At 45.3% G+C, this 15,317-nt stretch overlaps 2 protein-coding genes across 2 annotated transcripts in view; one reads left to right on the top strand and one right to left on the bottom strand.

Annotated features, from left to right (window-relative positions):
- Positions 1 to 3,128: 3,128 nt before the first annotated feature.
- On the top strand, positions 3,129 to 4,242 carry LOC102812552 (death domain-containing membrane protein NRADD-like). The gene is made up of 4 exons (XM_006868839.1): positions 3,129 to 3,222; positions 3,373 to 3,556; positions 3,684 to 3,826; positions 3,923 to 4,242. The coding sequence occupies exons 1-4, from the start codon at positions 3,129 to 3,131 to the stop codon at positions 4,240 to 4,242; spliced, it is 741 nt and encodes a 246-aa protein (XP_006868901.1).
- An 8,949-nt stretch (positions 4,243 to 13,191) lies between these two features.
- The window catches only part of SETD2 (SET domain containing 2), a 185,547-nt gene continuing 183,421 nt past the window's right edge, over positions 13,192 to 15,317 (bottom strand). The window contains exons 20-21 of the mRNA XM_006868803.1: positions 14,409 to 14,510; positions 13,192 to 14,015 (exon numbers count right to left, since the gene is read on the bottom strand). Of these exons, the coding sequence (XP_006868865.1) occupies positions 13,854 to 14,015; positions 14,409 to 14,510 (264 nt within the window). The 3' untranslated portion in view covers positions 13,192 to 13,853. The remainder of the gene's footprint in view (positions 14,016 to 14,408; positions 14,511 to 15,317) is intronic.

The raw sequence follows: 15,317 nt of genomic DNA, 5'->3' as shown, positions 1-15,317 counted from the left end.
AAGCCTGCCCTGCCCAGCTGCTCAGGCCCCGCCCCAGGGGCTCCACCCCAGAAGGCCCCGCCCAGGAGTCGGCGGGAATGCTAAAGAAGAGGCGATGCGGCAATCAGTCCGCGCTCTGGGGGTGGGCCTGGTCCCACCCTCACGCCCAGCTCAGGGATTTGTGGAGGTGGTGTCACTCCAGGAAGTCCCGCCCCTCGCCGGCAGAGGGGCTGCCCTAACTCCGACCTGGCCCCTCTCGGGCCACTGCAGCAGTTTTGCACAGTTTGGGGCGGGAATCCCCGGCTCCGGAGCCTCAGTCTGGTGGAGCACAGGGGCCAGCCCGTGGCCTTAATCCCAAAGGCGGCCCCCGCTCTTCCATTCTCAGCAATAAACCTGGCCTAGTTTTGTAGCTGCTCTGCCTCTGTGGTCACTTACCTCTAGGTCGCTGCCTCGCGGTCTGTCCTGGCTCGTCTCTTAGCCCATGACTCCCTCCTGGTTTGATTGACTCTGTTAGAGTGCTTCCGCTGACTTGGGGACTCAAGTTTCCCCGACCACATCGTATCCCTTCAGTCCGCGCCCCGCCATTTGTAAAAGCCCTGTACTCCCTCAGCCCTTCACTAGGTCTTCCCTGCAGGTCATTCAAAAGTCCGCGCCAGTGCTACCCTCAAGCTCTATCTCCTGCTCCACCTCCGCCGTCTAGCCCCGCCCCACCTCAGTCCGGACCCCTCCCCTAGTCCCACCCGGTGCACCGCCCTGGTCCGGGCGGAACAGAACCTAGCTCTTAGGGATTCCGCGCCGTCTTCCCCGCCCGTCCGCTTGCCTCAGGAGAGCTGAGCGGCCTCCGAGGCCCCAACTCCTTAAGGCAGAGCGGATCCCCGGAACTGCAGAGAGGCGGCCGCCGCAGGTGAGGAAGGGGTAGTGGAGGAGTCTCAATCCACTGAGGTCTCGTGGGTGTTGTGCCTTGTGGGATGTGGGTGGAGAGACAGACTTGCGGGGTGTGGCATTGTGTATCCATACTTTGTGCGTCTCAGGATTGGGGAAGGCCCCAATACCCGCTGCTCTGGTCCGGTCTGGAGAATGGGCTGTCTGCTGCTGTGCGTGCGGGTCACAAGCTCACCCCACTAACCAGGACCCCTTATGTGGGAGGTTACAGAAACGTACACACCTAACACGTGGCATGGGCCACCACGGCTCAGACCCACTTGGCCACAGCGCTGATTTGCCCTTAACCACACTTATGGGTATAGGGCCCACACGGAAGTGAGGTTGGCGTTTTGGGAAGTGGTGGATGCTGGAGCCTTGTGGGGCCTTTCTCAGAGCACTACCTCCACAACCCTATGCAGATACCCCCTCACCCAAACCTGGGACTTCGCTTCCCCAGGCCTCAGGAAGGTTCCAGTAGGATTGATCCTGCAGGTTTCTAGCTTCCAGGTCCTCTTGGAATTCTGAGATGAGACAGGACCCACATCCCCTCTGCCCCTTGCTGAACTCACCAAGGTGTACCCTCTCTGCCAGCCTCTCAGCAGGATGTGGAGGGTGGGACACTTATGGAAACAGGATTGAGAGCAATGTCCCCAACCAGAAGTCATGCCTTGGTGCCCTGGGGTGTTGGGACCCTGAGCTAGTTCTGAGAAGTCTGGGGATGAGTTTTCCATCAGCCATAAGCCTCTGTCCATCTCTCTGGCTGGACTCTGGCAGAGGTGCAGACTGGAAGGCATGCCTCCCTCCCTGGTTCTCCTCTGCCATGCTTGGACTCAGACCAGGTGTTGCTAAGGCCATTGAGAGTGATTTCTAACATGCCCTGCACTGCCTCCGGGCCCCTCTGGCTCTGGCTAGCTAGGGCCAACTCTGTCAGGGACCTGACAACCTCACCCCATCTGATAAAGGAGTAAACTAGTTCAGATAGGCAGGGGTAGAAGCACTAACATCCCAAGTGGATCAGGATGGAGTAAGGGGGAGCTAGGTTGAGGCAAACTACCCAAGGGACTTCTGATGTTAGGCCTAAGGCTCATCCCCCTCGTCATCTGGACTTTCAAGCCTTCCGGTGTGGTGCTGTGGGTTAATGCGCCAGACTACAAAGCCGTTTGAACTGCAAGGTCGGTCGGTGGTTCAAGTTCACCAGCTGCTCCTTGGAAACCCTATACAGGGTCGCTATGGGTCGGAATCGACTCGATGACACTTAACAACAGCAACAATCTGCCTTAACTGGGCTCTGTATACAACACTCCAACCCCTTCTAGAGATGCAACCCCACAGGGCCCTGCCAGGCATAATAACTGTGCTTCAAAATGCCAGCCACAGGAAGGGCACGGCACGTGTGGGTAAGCACTTAGGCACTGGGCAGGCTGGAAGGTGCCCCAGATGGTGGATCACCTACAGTGATAGTCACAGGCTCCAGAGGCCCCATCCCCTTTTCCCTAACTGCACTAGGTAGGGAGGACAGCTGCCTCCCAAGCAGGCAAAAACAGCAGTATGTAGGTCTCTTCTGGTTCAATTTCATTTAGCAAAAATGTACAAAGTCTCCTGTGCACAGAGATCCCCATAGGGACCAATAAGAATCAATAAATAGGCGCTCCCAGGCTACACCTGGTAGGAGGAAATGACACAGAGTTTAGAGCGATGGTAGGATAAGCGCTAGACTGTGAACTACAGAGCTGGTGATTTGAGCCCACCAACCGCTCCATGGGAGATAAAATGAGTTTCTGCTTCTGCAAAGACTCACAACCTCGGAAACCTAGTCCAGGGTAGTTATGAGCCAAAACTGACATGACAGCTCTTTTAACAGCAAAAGTGAAACCCATTTCTGTTGAGTCAGTGTGACGCACGGTGATGCCATGTGTCATAGAGTAGAAGTGTTCCATTAGCGTTTTCTTGGGTATGATCTGTACAGAAGTAGATTTCCAGGCCTTTCTTCCACAGTGCTGCTGGTTGGGTTTAGACTGTCAACCTTTAGGTTAGTAGTTGAAAGCAAACTCTGCACTAGCCAGGAAAGCTAGGTCATTAAGGCACTGCAATTTCCCATGGTACACAAAAGAGGTAAAGTTGGAGCTAGAAAATCAGGAGAGCTGGGAGACCAAGGAAGACTTCCCAGAGAAGGGGATTCCTGCACATTTATCCAAGAGAGAGAACAGCAAGAGAAGTCTGGAAGGATGGGAGAGTTGGATACATCTGGGAAGCACTCACTAGGTGTCTACAGTGGCAAGCAAGAGGAGGCTGTGGAGATGAAGGTAGGAAAAGCGGCCTGTCAGCTCTTGTTTCTGTGGTTATGATCTTTTCATTCTAGACAGTAATGACTGTTGTTTTCAGACCTTTTAGGCAGAAGGGTCTAGGTGAGGTGGCCTAGGAATCCTAGACTTGGTTTCTTGCCTGTGACATTGTCCTTTTTCTCCACAGATAAGATCCTGATGGGGCAGGATAGGGACCCGGAATGGATAGTGGCAGGGGGAGCCCTGACCCCCAATACCTCCTCACCATTCCCCCCTGAGCCTCCAGGGGCATCAGGCAGCATCATCCCAGTCTACTGTGCCCTCCTGGCTGCTGTGGTCCTGGGCCTGCTGGCTTACGTGGTCTTCAAGTGGTAGGTGGTCTGGGCACCGCCCTGTGGCACCCCTTTCCCACCACCTCCCCTAGTCTGGGCTTCCGGCCAGCTCCCTCCGTCTTGGTGAAGGTGGGAGCAGGCTGGCAGGTACCCCTGCTCCCTACAGCTGGCGTTCCCATAAGCAAAGACAGCAGCTGGCCAAGGCTCGGACTGCAGAGCTGGGGAGCCTCGACAGGGACCAGGTGCATGGCAATAGCAGTATCTTCCTGGACTCTCCCAACCACCAGGAACTCGGTGCCACTGGCCAGGGTGAGTCCCCTTCCCCAGTGGAGTCCTTCTCAGTCCTTCCCTTATTCCCCAGGCCCTTGTTTGACCCTCATAGGCCCCTCCTGTCTCCCACCCCAGGGCCGAATCCTGAGGTTGGTGGCAGACTTTATCTTCACCTCCCGCGGCAGCAGCAGGAGGAAGTGGAGCGGCTCTTGGAGGTGCAGGGTGAACCTGATAAGGGCTGGCAGGGCCTGGCAGGCTGCCTGGGCTACCGGGCTGAGGCTGTGGAGACCCTGGCCCAGGGCCAGGCTCCAGCCTACAATCTACTGAGGGACTGGGCCATCCGGGAAGGCACCGGAGCTACCCTCCGAGTTCTGGAGGATGCACTGGTTGCCATGGACCGTGAAGATGTGGCCCAGGTCCTGAGCCCCTTGGCTGAGGGCTGCTCTGTGGTGTGAGCTATGCCTCTACAGCTGGCTTCTCAGGGAACCTGCTCTCCCATCTCCCCATAGCCTTCAAGGACTTTCTGGCACTGGGCCTTAGCCTGCTCTGAGACAAAAGATCCAGCCACTATTCACCTATCCTTGTCCTATCTTCCTTTAGGACAGGGACCAGGATTCATTACTTAGCCATGTTTTTGTTTTCTACTTTTGTATACCATATTAAAAGATTTTAGATTTTGGTGCTGATTCCATTTGGTTCCTTGGGTCTGTGGGCTGTTATGGGTATGAGGCAGAGCTTCAGGAAAGGGCTAGGAGCCCTAGGGAGTGGGAGGTGCAATAGCTGAGTGAGCAGCATCTAAAATAGCAGGAGAGAGATTGTGAGTAGCTGTGCATATGGCTGCTCCCCTCCACTGAAAAACCCAAATGGAAACACTTGGCTCAAACCCATTCATTGACACAGTGTCTGTAATACGAAGGTAAGTCAAAGAGTTTTGTTACAAAAATCATAGCATCTTTTATTAAATAAAAATGTTAAAATATGAAGCTATTGTTTCACAACGTATCCTCCATCCATACTTTAAAAAAATCTTTTTATTGTGAATTGAGTGAAGGATTGCAGACAAGATCATCAGTTTTACATTGAACAAATCATACACTTTATCTCAATGATTATAATCCCCTCCACGGAGCAGGTACCCCATTTCCTCCCTATGGTTCCTATTTCCCTTACACCCACCTTCCCATTCCTACTGGACTTTGTCCTTAGGTAAGTGTTGCCAATTTGATCTTGAGTGGTTCACCATTCCGTGGTAAACATACTTTACTAGTAATGTTGTCCCTCCTGCATATCTGTCTACTGCTTGACTGAAAATGGGGCCACGAGGGTGAGTTCCTTTCCAGACCTGAAGGGTGGTCGAGTCATAGACTTGAGTTCCTCCAGTCTCTGACCAGTAAAACTGGTCTTTTTTCTTTCAGTAATTTTCCGTTTTGCTCCACATTTTCTCCCCTTTATCCAGGACCTTCTAATGTGATCCCTTTCAGAGCAGTTGGTAGTGGCAGCTGGGCACCATCTAGTTCTTCAGGTCTCAGAGTCATGAAGACTGATGTTCACATGCTCCATTAGTCCTCTGGGCTAATTGATTCTAACATTTCAATTCTCATCACTCTTCTGCACATGGAAAGACTATGTGTACCTTAGGTGGATGCTCATGAGCTTTTACGATCTTGCTGTACCTTAGGTGGATGCTCATGAGCTTTTAAGATCTCAGATACTACTCACCAAAGTTGGACATAGAACATTGTCTTTGTGGACTGTTATGCCAACTGACCATGGTATCCCCTGAAACAATGGTCCCAACCACCCAGGCCCAGCAACTCATTGCCTTTATATGATAATATCTAAAAAGTTTTCACCATTTTATCCACTGTATGCTCCACCACTCATAGTTGTTTGCAAAGGTAAATAAATACCAATGTACAAATATCTTTCAAACCCTCATGTATTTCTAAAGGTGAATACACCTGTACAAATGTTCTCTTTCAAACCATTATATATTCCCACTCTTCCTTCCATATCTGTTCAGCCTGTGTCTCTGTCCATGTATCGACCCACAGAACACTTCTGTTTCAAGGTTGTAAACATTAACACTATTTACCTTTATCGCCTTTAGCCCCTGCATACCTCCCTGTGTCTTCACCATTCTTCTGATGTCTTTGCCTGGTTTTGGTATCAGGACTATGCTTGCTTCATCAAATGAAGTTGGGAGCTGTCCATCCTTTTAGATATTCTGGAATAGTTTGAGTAGAATCAGAGCTAGCTTTTCTCTGAATGTTTGGTAGAATCCACCAGTAAGGTCACCTGGGAGTTTTGTTGGGAATTTTTTAATGACCTGATCAATTTCTTCTTTTGTTCTTGTTAAGTGCCACCAACTTGGTTCCAACTCATAGTAAATCCTGTATGGGGTTTTAAAGAGAAGTTGGTGGGTTTGAATCACCATCTTGCAGTTCAAATCGATCTTGGCAGTCCAGCGCTTACCCTACAGTGCCACATCAGGACTCCCTTTTGTTATAGGTCTGTTCAAGTTTCCTCTTCATTCTTAGTTTGTGTAAGTCATGTTTTTCTAAAAATTTGTACATTTCTTCTAGATTTTCTAAATTGTTGGAGTACAGTTATTCATAATATTGTTAACCTTTTTATTTCCATTGGTTCTGTTGTGACATCACCCGTATCATTTCTCTTTTTCTTAGATTTGCCAATGGTGTGTCAATTAATCCTTTCAAAGAACTAACTTCTTGTCTTACTGATTTTTATCTTCTCATTCATTTCTGCTCTGATCTTTATTATTTCATTTTTTTGGAGGTGATTGTAGGCTTACTTTGCTGTCCTTTTCTAATTGCTGGAGTATGTTGTGTTAATGTGTTGATTGTGGTTCGTTCTTTTTGGATGTGTACATTTACTGTTATAAATTGCCCACTAAGGTCTGTTTTTGCTGTGTCCCAAATGTTCTGGTATGTTGTATTTTCATTTGATTCAAGGAATTTTAAAATTTTCATTATTTGTTGTTACTCAGTAGCTTTTAAATGGGGTGTTATTAAATTTCCATGTATTTGATTTTTTCCCCTTCATCTACCGATTGATTTCTAATTTTATAGCATTCTGATCAGAAAAGATACTTTGTATTTCAGTTTTTAAATTCACTGAAGCTTGCTTTGTGGCCTAACATGGTCTATTCTGGAGAAGGTTCCGTGTGCACTGGAAAAGAATGTGTATTGTGTTGTTGGGTTGAGTGCTCTGTATAAATCTGAGGTCAAGTTGGTTGTGGTGTTGTCTTTTTTTGAGTTTCTAGTTGTTCTGTCCTTCATCAAAAGCGGTATATAAAAATCTACTATTGTAGAGTTGTCTGTTTCTACAGTTATGTATTTTAAGACTCTTTCATTGGGAGCATAGCTATTACAGTTATGTCCTCTTGTTTGACCCTTTAATCATGAGATAATGTCCTTTATCTCTCATACTGGGTTTTGCCTTATTTTATCTGAAATTAATACTGCCACTCTTGCTCATTTTTGATTATCACTAGGTTTAGTGAATTTTTCCATCCTTTGACTTTCAATCAATCAGTTTTTGTCTTTGTGTGTAAGATGTGTCTTATAGACAGCATATTGAAGTATCCTGTTTTCTTATTCATTCTGCTGCTCTCTGTCTCTTGACTGGTGCATTCAATTAGTTTACATTCAGTATAATTATCAATAGGCGTAAATTAAGTGCAATCATTTTGCTGTGGGGTTTTTTTTGTGTGTGTGTGTGGTTCTGCTGGTTTCTTTGTTCCACATAATTTTATTTGCTGAGTTCATTTTGTGTCTTCTTAATTTCTTCATTGCTGTTGTCTTAATGTTTACTATATCTTCATGGATTTTTCTTGGTTTGATGTGAAGGTGTATTAATTTTCTTTGAGGTTACCTTTTATTAATTTTTTAAAAAACTATTGTGAATTGAATGAAGGTTTACACAGCCGATCACGTTTTACATTTAACAAATCATATACTTTGCATGACTACGACTGCAATCCCCTCCATGTACCAACAGTTAACAGTATTTACCTCTATTCACTTTAACTTTTGCATTCCTCCATGTCTCCTGATACCATCATCATTCCTCTGCTAACCTTCCTCATGTTGTATATTGTCAGCCATCACCCATGTTAACATGTGTATACCCTCTAGCCCATGAATAATTTTCCTTCCCCTGTAACCGTAATAGATTAAGAATATTCTCTTAACAGTATTTATCTCATATACTGTTTGTCTTTTTGTAATTGACTAATTTGACTCAACATAATGTCCTTCAGGTTTAACCATGTTGTAAGGTGTTTTACAGATTTATCATTATTCAATGTTGGTTAGTATTTCCTCTGTGTGTATGTACCAAAGTTTATTTAACCATTCATCTGTAGATGGGCATTAAGGCTAACTCTTATCTTTTTGATGTTTCTCTTGTAGACAGGATATTGAAGGATCCTGTTTTCTTTTCCATTCTCTGCTCTCTCCATTTCTTGACTGGTACATTTAATCATTTACATTCATGGCACTGCTGGCTTCTTTGCTCTACTTAGTTTTCTATGCTGGGTTCATTTTGCTTGTGGGTTTTCTTTTCATTGTCATTTTTTGTTAATGTTTACTAAATCTTTGATTTAAAAATTTTTTGATGTACAAGTGTATTAATTTTGAGTTTACACCTTTATTAATTTTTCTCCTAGTTAAAACAATGTTTTATCTTGAAATATACTTGACTTCCATGTCATTTGGAAGTTCTGTATCTACACTGTTCCCGCTTTGCCATGTATACATCAATCTTAGGCTATTGTCTGCTGTTGTGGGTTTTCTGTCCAATGGACTCCTCTAGTATTTTTTATAAAGTTGGCCTGATTATTACAAATTCCTTTTATTTTTGGAATTATCTGGAAATGTTCTAATTTCTTTGGGTATTTGAGAGACAGTTTTTCTGGGTGTATGATTCTCTGGTGGCAGTTTTTTTCTATCAGAGTTTTGTAACGTGCCCTGCATTACATTTTCTGATGTGTCTTGCCTGCATTGGCGCTTAAATCTTATTGGCTTTCCTATGTAGGTAACTTTTTATTTTTTCCAGGCTGCTCTCAGCATTACTTCCTTTTCTTTTTGATATTTCTTGGTGATTTTCTTTTAAGGTCTATTCTGTTTGGGTGTCTGTTCAGCTTCTTGAATGCTTATCCTCTTTGTCTTTTATCTTAGGGAAATTTTCTCTCAAGAGCTATCTTTTCTGTGTTTTTGTCTTTTCCTTTTCTGGAATTCTGGTTACCTGTACATTGTTCCCCTTCATGTTGTCCCACGTGTCTTACTTAAGCTTTCTTCAGAATGTTCTTCTAGCTTACAAGTATTGAAAGATTTGTCTTCAAGCTCACTAATTCGGAGTTCCATTGATTCAAATCTACTCCTTTGTCCTTTCAGTGTATTGTCCGTTTCTGAAATCTGAGTATTAATCCTTTGATTTTTATTTGCAGGTTTTGTATTGTCTCCTTATCTATTTTGTTTGATACTCCTGTTGTGTTTTTCTGAATCCTTATTTCCTTGACTTTTCTGTTAATCACTTTGTTGTTGTTGTTAGGTCCCGAGTTGGTACTGACTTATAGCGACTTTATGCACAGCAGAACGAAACAGGCACCTCAATACCATTCTCTTGAATTCTTTTCAGGTCATTCCAATGCCTTTTCTTCCTCAAAAAGGTTTTGTAGATCTCCTGTTGGTCACTCAGTATTGTTTCTTTTTATGAACAAAAATTGTCTGCTGCTTTGGAGACACTGTGGTGTTATAGTTGTATTAAGTTGGTGATTATAAATTGGTGAATTCTTAGGTACTCACCAACTACTTCTTGGAGGGTGTGATTAGGGCATGAAATTATATACTGTTTTGTTTACTGTTCATGCAATTCAGTTGAGCATGAATCTGGCTGATATTGGTGGCTTTTGTTCATCTGGTGTATAATAGCTGGTATTAGCTCTTGCTTGATGGGTACGGTTATATAGGGTATGGTTGTAGCTGGGTGGTATGGGCTGTTGTCTCTTCTAGAGTGAGCCAAAAAGTAAAACACACAAGAGAGAAGTAAACAAACAAGCAAGCAAACAACAGCAAAAAAGAAAATAGTGAAAAAACAAAATAAAAACCAGCAACAGCTAGAAAAGAATACAAAAACCAAATAGAGAAAAGAGGGAGAGGAAAATAAAAAAAATTAAAAAGAGGAAAATAAAAGAAAAAGAACTAAACACAATTAGGGAGAAAAATGAATAAAAGGGAGAGACCAGAGTAGTAAAGAAAACAAAGAGGGAAAGAAAAAAGTAACTAATACTAGTGGTTGAGAAAGAGAAGCAGAAAAAATGAAAGCAGAGACAGAAAGCAAGGGTAAGGAAGAAATAATAAACAAAAACAATGAAAGGAAAAAAACTGCAGGTGCTAGACCGAGAAGAGGAAATTCTGGGGTCTCCTGCCAACCAAAGACCTCATGCTGTAGGTGGGCAAGGGAAGAAACGGTGACACTCAACCCAAGATGGAGTTCCTGTAGGGGCCAGTTGTCTTTTTTGGGCATCCAATCCAAAAGTAGTTGGTGCAGATCCCAAAGCAGTTGGGGGGATCAAGGTATTTCTGTCCCAGGGGGCAGCCAAGGTGGAGGGGTCCTGTTTGTCTAGGGTTTGCCAAAGAACTAGCTCTGCAGGTCTGCAGCAGGCACATCTGATTCCAGGTGATGGGGTTGGTGCTGTTAGTTCTGTACTCACCTTTATGTGCCTCTAACTGCCCAGAGAAACGGGAGCTTCCTTGGGAATGTACGTAGCTGGGGGCCAGTTTCACACTTTGTTTGGTCACCAGGATAATGTGGGGTACAAGAAAAAAATTTGCAGTTTTCTCTCTGCCATTAAGAGGCATAGCTCTGTGCCACTGACTGCCCTCTTGCCTTCAAAATTGCCCAGAAAAGTTCAAGATGGCCACACCATGACTGGTCAGCCAGCACAGATCACTAGTCTCCTTGTTTCCACACCCCTTCCCCATGTGTCTGTTTAGCTGCTTCTCCTACTGAGTATCAGTCCAGGGCCGGCTTTGCAGATCTGGAACAAGTCCCACCAGAATGGGGTTAATGCCCATAGCTCTCTACACCTCTTTCATGGGGCTCCCTACAGACAGTAGTGCTCACCATTGTTTGGTTCCAGCCACCAGGAGAGTGGGAGCGTCCCTGGAGGTGTATGCAGATGGGGTTGTGCCATGCCTCTGGCGTGTTAGGAAAGAGTAAAAAAAAAAACACACTTTTATTTCTATGAGCCACTGGTCTGTTTCTGCTATGCCAATATGTTTTGCTGCCTCTGAAGCCGGTCACAAAAGCATCTGGTCCACCGATATAGGTCAATTGTCCATCTCCATTTTGGCCACATCTGCTCAGCTCTTTCTCCTAGTAAGCATTCAGTCCACTTCTCTATCCCTTCATCTGAAACCCAGGGTTCCAGGAGTATCATCTAGAGCTGTTTCATTTGGTTTTTCATATTATTTACTATAGAGGGTTCGTACAGCCTCTCTCTACCTAGTCTGTCACCTTGCTACCTCTGTTCTATATACTTCTGAAGGTGGTATTTCCAGCTCTTTAACCCCTTCTGGAATAATTCTGTGCTCTTCAATTTACACCCATGAAAACAGCAGTTTTGACGTTAAGTGCTGTTGAGTCAGTTCTGACTCACAGCAACCCTATATTTGGGTTTCCAAAAAGCAAATTGTGTTGCTTTTCAATGTTTTTTGAGTTTTGAGAACAAAAATCAGTCTGAAGGGGCAAACTCAGTGCTGTAAGGTAGATGGGAAAAATTCCTTGGCACAGCTTACCTGGTCTTTTTCTTACCAATACAGTTTTCGTAAAACTTCATAGTAAGACCCCATAATAGTCTTGTGTTACTGGAGGCAATGTATTAAAATCACTAGAAATAGTCACCATAACCTTCTGATCTATCTGCCTTGAATTGAACTGGCCCAACAGATCCCTAAGAAGCCACTGTTTTGAGGGTACCCTAATGGGTAACCCTGTGGGTTAATGCACCAGAATGCAAAGCCGTTTGAACTGCAAGGTTTGTGGTTCAAGCTCACCAGCCACTCCTCAGAAGCCCTGTACAGGGTCACTCTGGGTCAGACCTGACTCGATGGCACTTAACAACAATAAGACTAAGAAAAGTATATTACTTTTTTGACCACATCTGCTCAGCTCTCAGAGAGCTTGTCTGCAGCCATCCACTGATAACAGACACATATTTAAACCTGTTTTCTTTCAAAGTCTGTTCATGTACGAATTAGAGTCTTAGTAGCAATACTTTTTTACTTACCCTCATAGACACAACAGGGAAACATCAGGAAGGTTGAGTAAATTATGGTCCATCCAATTCATAAATGGAGTTGTTATAAATTTTGAAGACTGCAGTATGTATCATGGGTAAATATTTTGGATTTTAGGTAGGATATCTAACGATCCTGATGTCTTCTGTTATAACAACAGCTTCAATACTGGGAGGGTGGTGAGTTACTGAATCTCTCTGAGGCTGTCATTTTCTAATCTGAACATTGCCAATGAATGGCTGTGTCTCCAGATTGGCATCAGGATTAAATGAGCTCAATACTAACTCCAAACTACTCAGCAGGCAAGCAGTGCTCTAAATGCTGTCCCCATACAGAGACTGTTGGCAGGTCACAGTCTGAGCTTGCTTCTCCCCCAATGGGTCACTACTGCAGTGAGGGCCTGACCCTGGTGACCAACAGGTGGGATCAGACTGCAAAGAGGGGCCGTAGTCTGGTCTGAAGCTCCTGGCTTTTCTCACTGCCCAGACAACTGGTCTGTGATGCGGGAGGGTAAAGATGGCTTCACTGAGCACTGCGGCTTTCACGCTGGCCCATCTCCTGCACTGTAACCCTTTATGGAAGTTCTTTCCGATCCCCACTCCAGGCTCCAGGCAAGGTGGGAGGCCAGGGAACTCACACATCAAATGAACATTCCAGAGAGACTCAATGGCTCTCTCCAGCCAGCAGGTCTAAAGGGAAATGCACATTTACCTTTCTCTTGACTGATTTGTTACCACTGTAAATAGGTCAGCACCAATGAGACCCGCAGTACATGTGCAATTTGACCCTTACCCTGAACACAACCACAAGTTCTCAAGCCCACAGTGTTGGTCACTAGTAGATGTCTGCCTCAGTCACAGTGGGACCTGTGGGGAACAAGGCTGTGATACACCCGATCTCAAGGATTAATCTTGGATTGGATGTTTAGATGCCACCTAACTATAGCCACCCCTTGTCCTTTTTCCCTCCAGTGGTATCACACAAACATGCTTGCAGATGATTACACTAACTCCTCCCCATCTCACCCACCTGCATATTGTGGCTGATTGCCTTTTAGGGAAAATACATGTCAAATTCTTTAATTGATTTTATTTTTACATAAAAAGTTCAGTAAAAATTGAATAAAGTAAAGTGATTTTAAGCAGTAAATCAATCTTATCAACATAGCACAAGGCTGACCAAAACCACGAGGCAGCCTGCTTTGGAATATTTACATGATAACAAATTAAACCTTGCAGGAGAACTTAAACCATCCTTACAAAGTCTTCCTCTGATCCTAGCACGTAGAAGCTAAAAGCAAAACAAAACCAAACAAAAACCAAGAAAAAACAAATTATTTTCAATATATTCACATATACATTAAAATATAATACAGATCGTCAGGTAAGGGGTTATGGGGTGGGGATGCGCATGGGTCTGTGCGCTGACAGCACCGCCGAGGAGGAGACCCGGGTTTAAGAGTGGGGGTCAGGCCTGGGCCAGGGGTCTTCCCTAAACCCTTGCTTCTGATGGCCTCCAACCACACCCCCAACAGCTCATAACTAGGGATCGCTTATTGTAGATGGAGCTCATTTTTGTGGCTTTCAGTTGAAATCTGCAGAGTTTGGCATTCCCCAGGGTGATGTATCACCAGTAGCACAAGCCCTGATAGTGGGGTGGGGCAGAGAAGGCCCACAGGATTTCCTCTCCCCATAGTATGTCCTAGGTGATCACCTGCCCTCCCACAGTGGCCCCATAAGTCACTCCAACTCCGTGTCTTCTTTGGGTTTGTAAACAGCCCCAAACTTCTGCATGTACTTCTTAATGTACTCCTTGGTTTTGTGTTTCACATTCTCATTGCACTCCAGGTCCTCAGGGTTCTTACAGTACTTCAGTTCCTTATTCATAACACCATGAGTCAGCTGTCCAGGGCACAGGAAGAGAGGCCACAGCCACCAGTCAGAGTGGAAATGACATGGGGTCTTGGGGGGAGGGGGGGAGTGGGGAGGAGCAGGGGGTGGAGTGGTAACCCAACCCACTACACCTCAGGGCTCTTCACTCTAGACAGGGTCTTAACGGGAATAGGTTGGGAACACACTGGCGCTGTTATTACTAGAAGGGGAAGCTCAACCTTGGAAGTTTTCCAGAGAACTTCTGCTTTTGAATGAGGTGTTCCTCTCACCTGCCCTCCCATTTCCTGGGTCCCCAGCTCCTGGAAACTAGCAAGGATAACCACACTTTCTGTGATGAAAGAGGCTGTCTTAGAAAGCACATGGTAATCCAGAACACTGACAGACCAGAGGCCGGGAGAGTACCTTGCGCGCCAGATGTTTGAAGTCTTCCGTTGTGGTAATTCTTCCTACTTTGCAGTCAGGTTTCCGGTAAGGGTTCAGGCACTGGACAATGAACTGGGACATCTGCAGGCCGGGGAAAGAGAACACACTGCTCAAAAAGAGTAAGGAGCCATGTTAATTAGAAAAGGTAGCACGTAGAGCAACCCAATCCTTCCCTTTTTCTCAGGTTGGCTGTTTTAGACAAAAGAATGCTAGTATTCCAGTGGAATATAGGGCCAAGGATCCTGGCTTGACCCTAAAACAGAAAGAGCTCCTATGGACTGCACAAGGCTGACATAGAGCAGTGCATGGAATGAACATGCATCAAGACATCACTAATGACTCTAATGGCAGTTCAAGATTTTACCAATAAATCGAGTCCTTAGCATGAAATGCCTGTCAACTAGGTCCTCTGGGTCCTGAGGCAGGGAAGAGCTAAGAGGAGGTTACTTAGTTTGTGTAAGTATACTGCACATCCCTTGAACCATGCATAGCTATGTGAGGCTGACAAGTCTGACTGCTGGCAGGACCCTTCCCATCATTGCAAACTGATTCCCACTACTTTCAACATCCTCCTGAGCTTTTCTGTAGTGCTTGTATTACCCAGTGGCTCTCAGGAGACTCCAGACACAGCACCTCACTTTTATGACACTAAGATTTGAGGACAAAAGGAGGCCAGTGACAGCCACCTTATCATGGAGGGCCTTAAAGGGTATTTACCTGTAACTCAGCGAGCTGTGGGTCTTCAGAAATTTAAATAACAAGGGAAAATAAAGTATACAATTGCTAGCTGACTAAGCTGAAATACCAATATTTTCACACAACAGTGAAAAACTGAATTTTATCTTTGGATAATGCTTTTACTTCTAATCAAATCCCCCCCCCCCCCAA

The sequence above is a fragment of the Chrysochloris asiatica genome, unplaced genomic scaffold (genome assembly GCF_000296735.1).
Source record: "Chrysochloris asiatica unplaced genomic scaffold, ChrAsi1.0 scaffold00124, whole genome shotgun sequence".
NCBI classification, from domain to species: domain Eukaryota; kingdom Metazoa; phylum Chordata; class Mammalia; order Afrosoricida; family Chrysochloridae; genus Chrysochloris; species Chrysochloris asiatica.
Note: the sequence above shows the minus strand (reverse complement) of the source record. Positions and strands in the feature narration are given on the sequence as shown.

Coding starts and splice junctions, on each gene's coding strand:
- LOC102812552 (XM_006868839.1), top strand. CDS start 3,129: ATGGGAGAGTTGGATACATCTGGGAAGCACTCACTAGGTGTCTACAGT. Junction 3,223..3,372: donor GAAGGTAGGAAAAGCGGCCT/GTCAGCTCTTGT, acceptor TTTTCTCCACAG/ATAAGATCCTGATGGGGCAG. Junction 3,827..3,922: donor ACTCGGTGCCACTGGCCAGG/GTGAGTCCCCTT, acceptor CTCCCACCCCAG/GGCCGAATCCTGAGGTTGGT.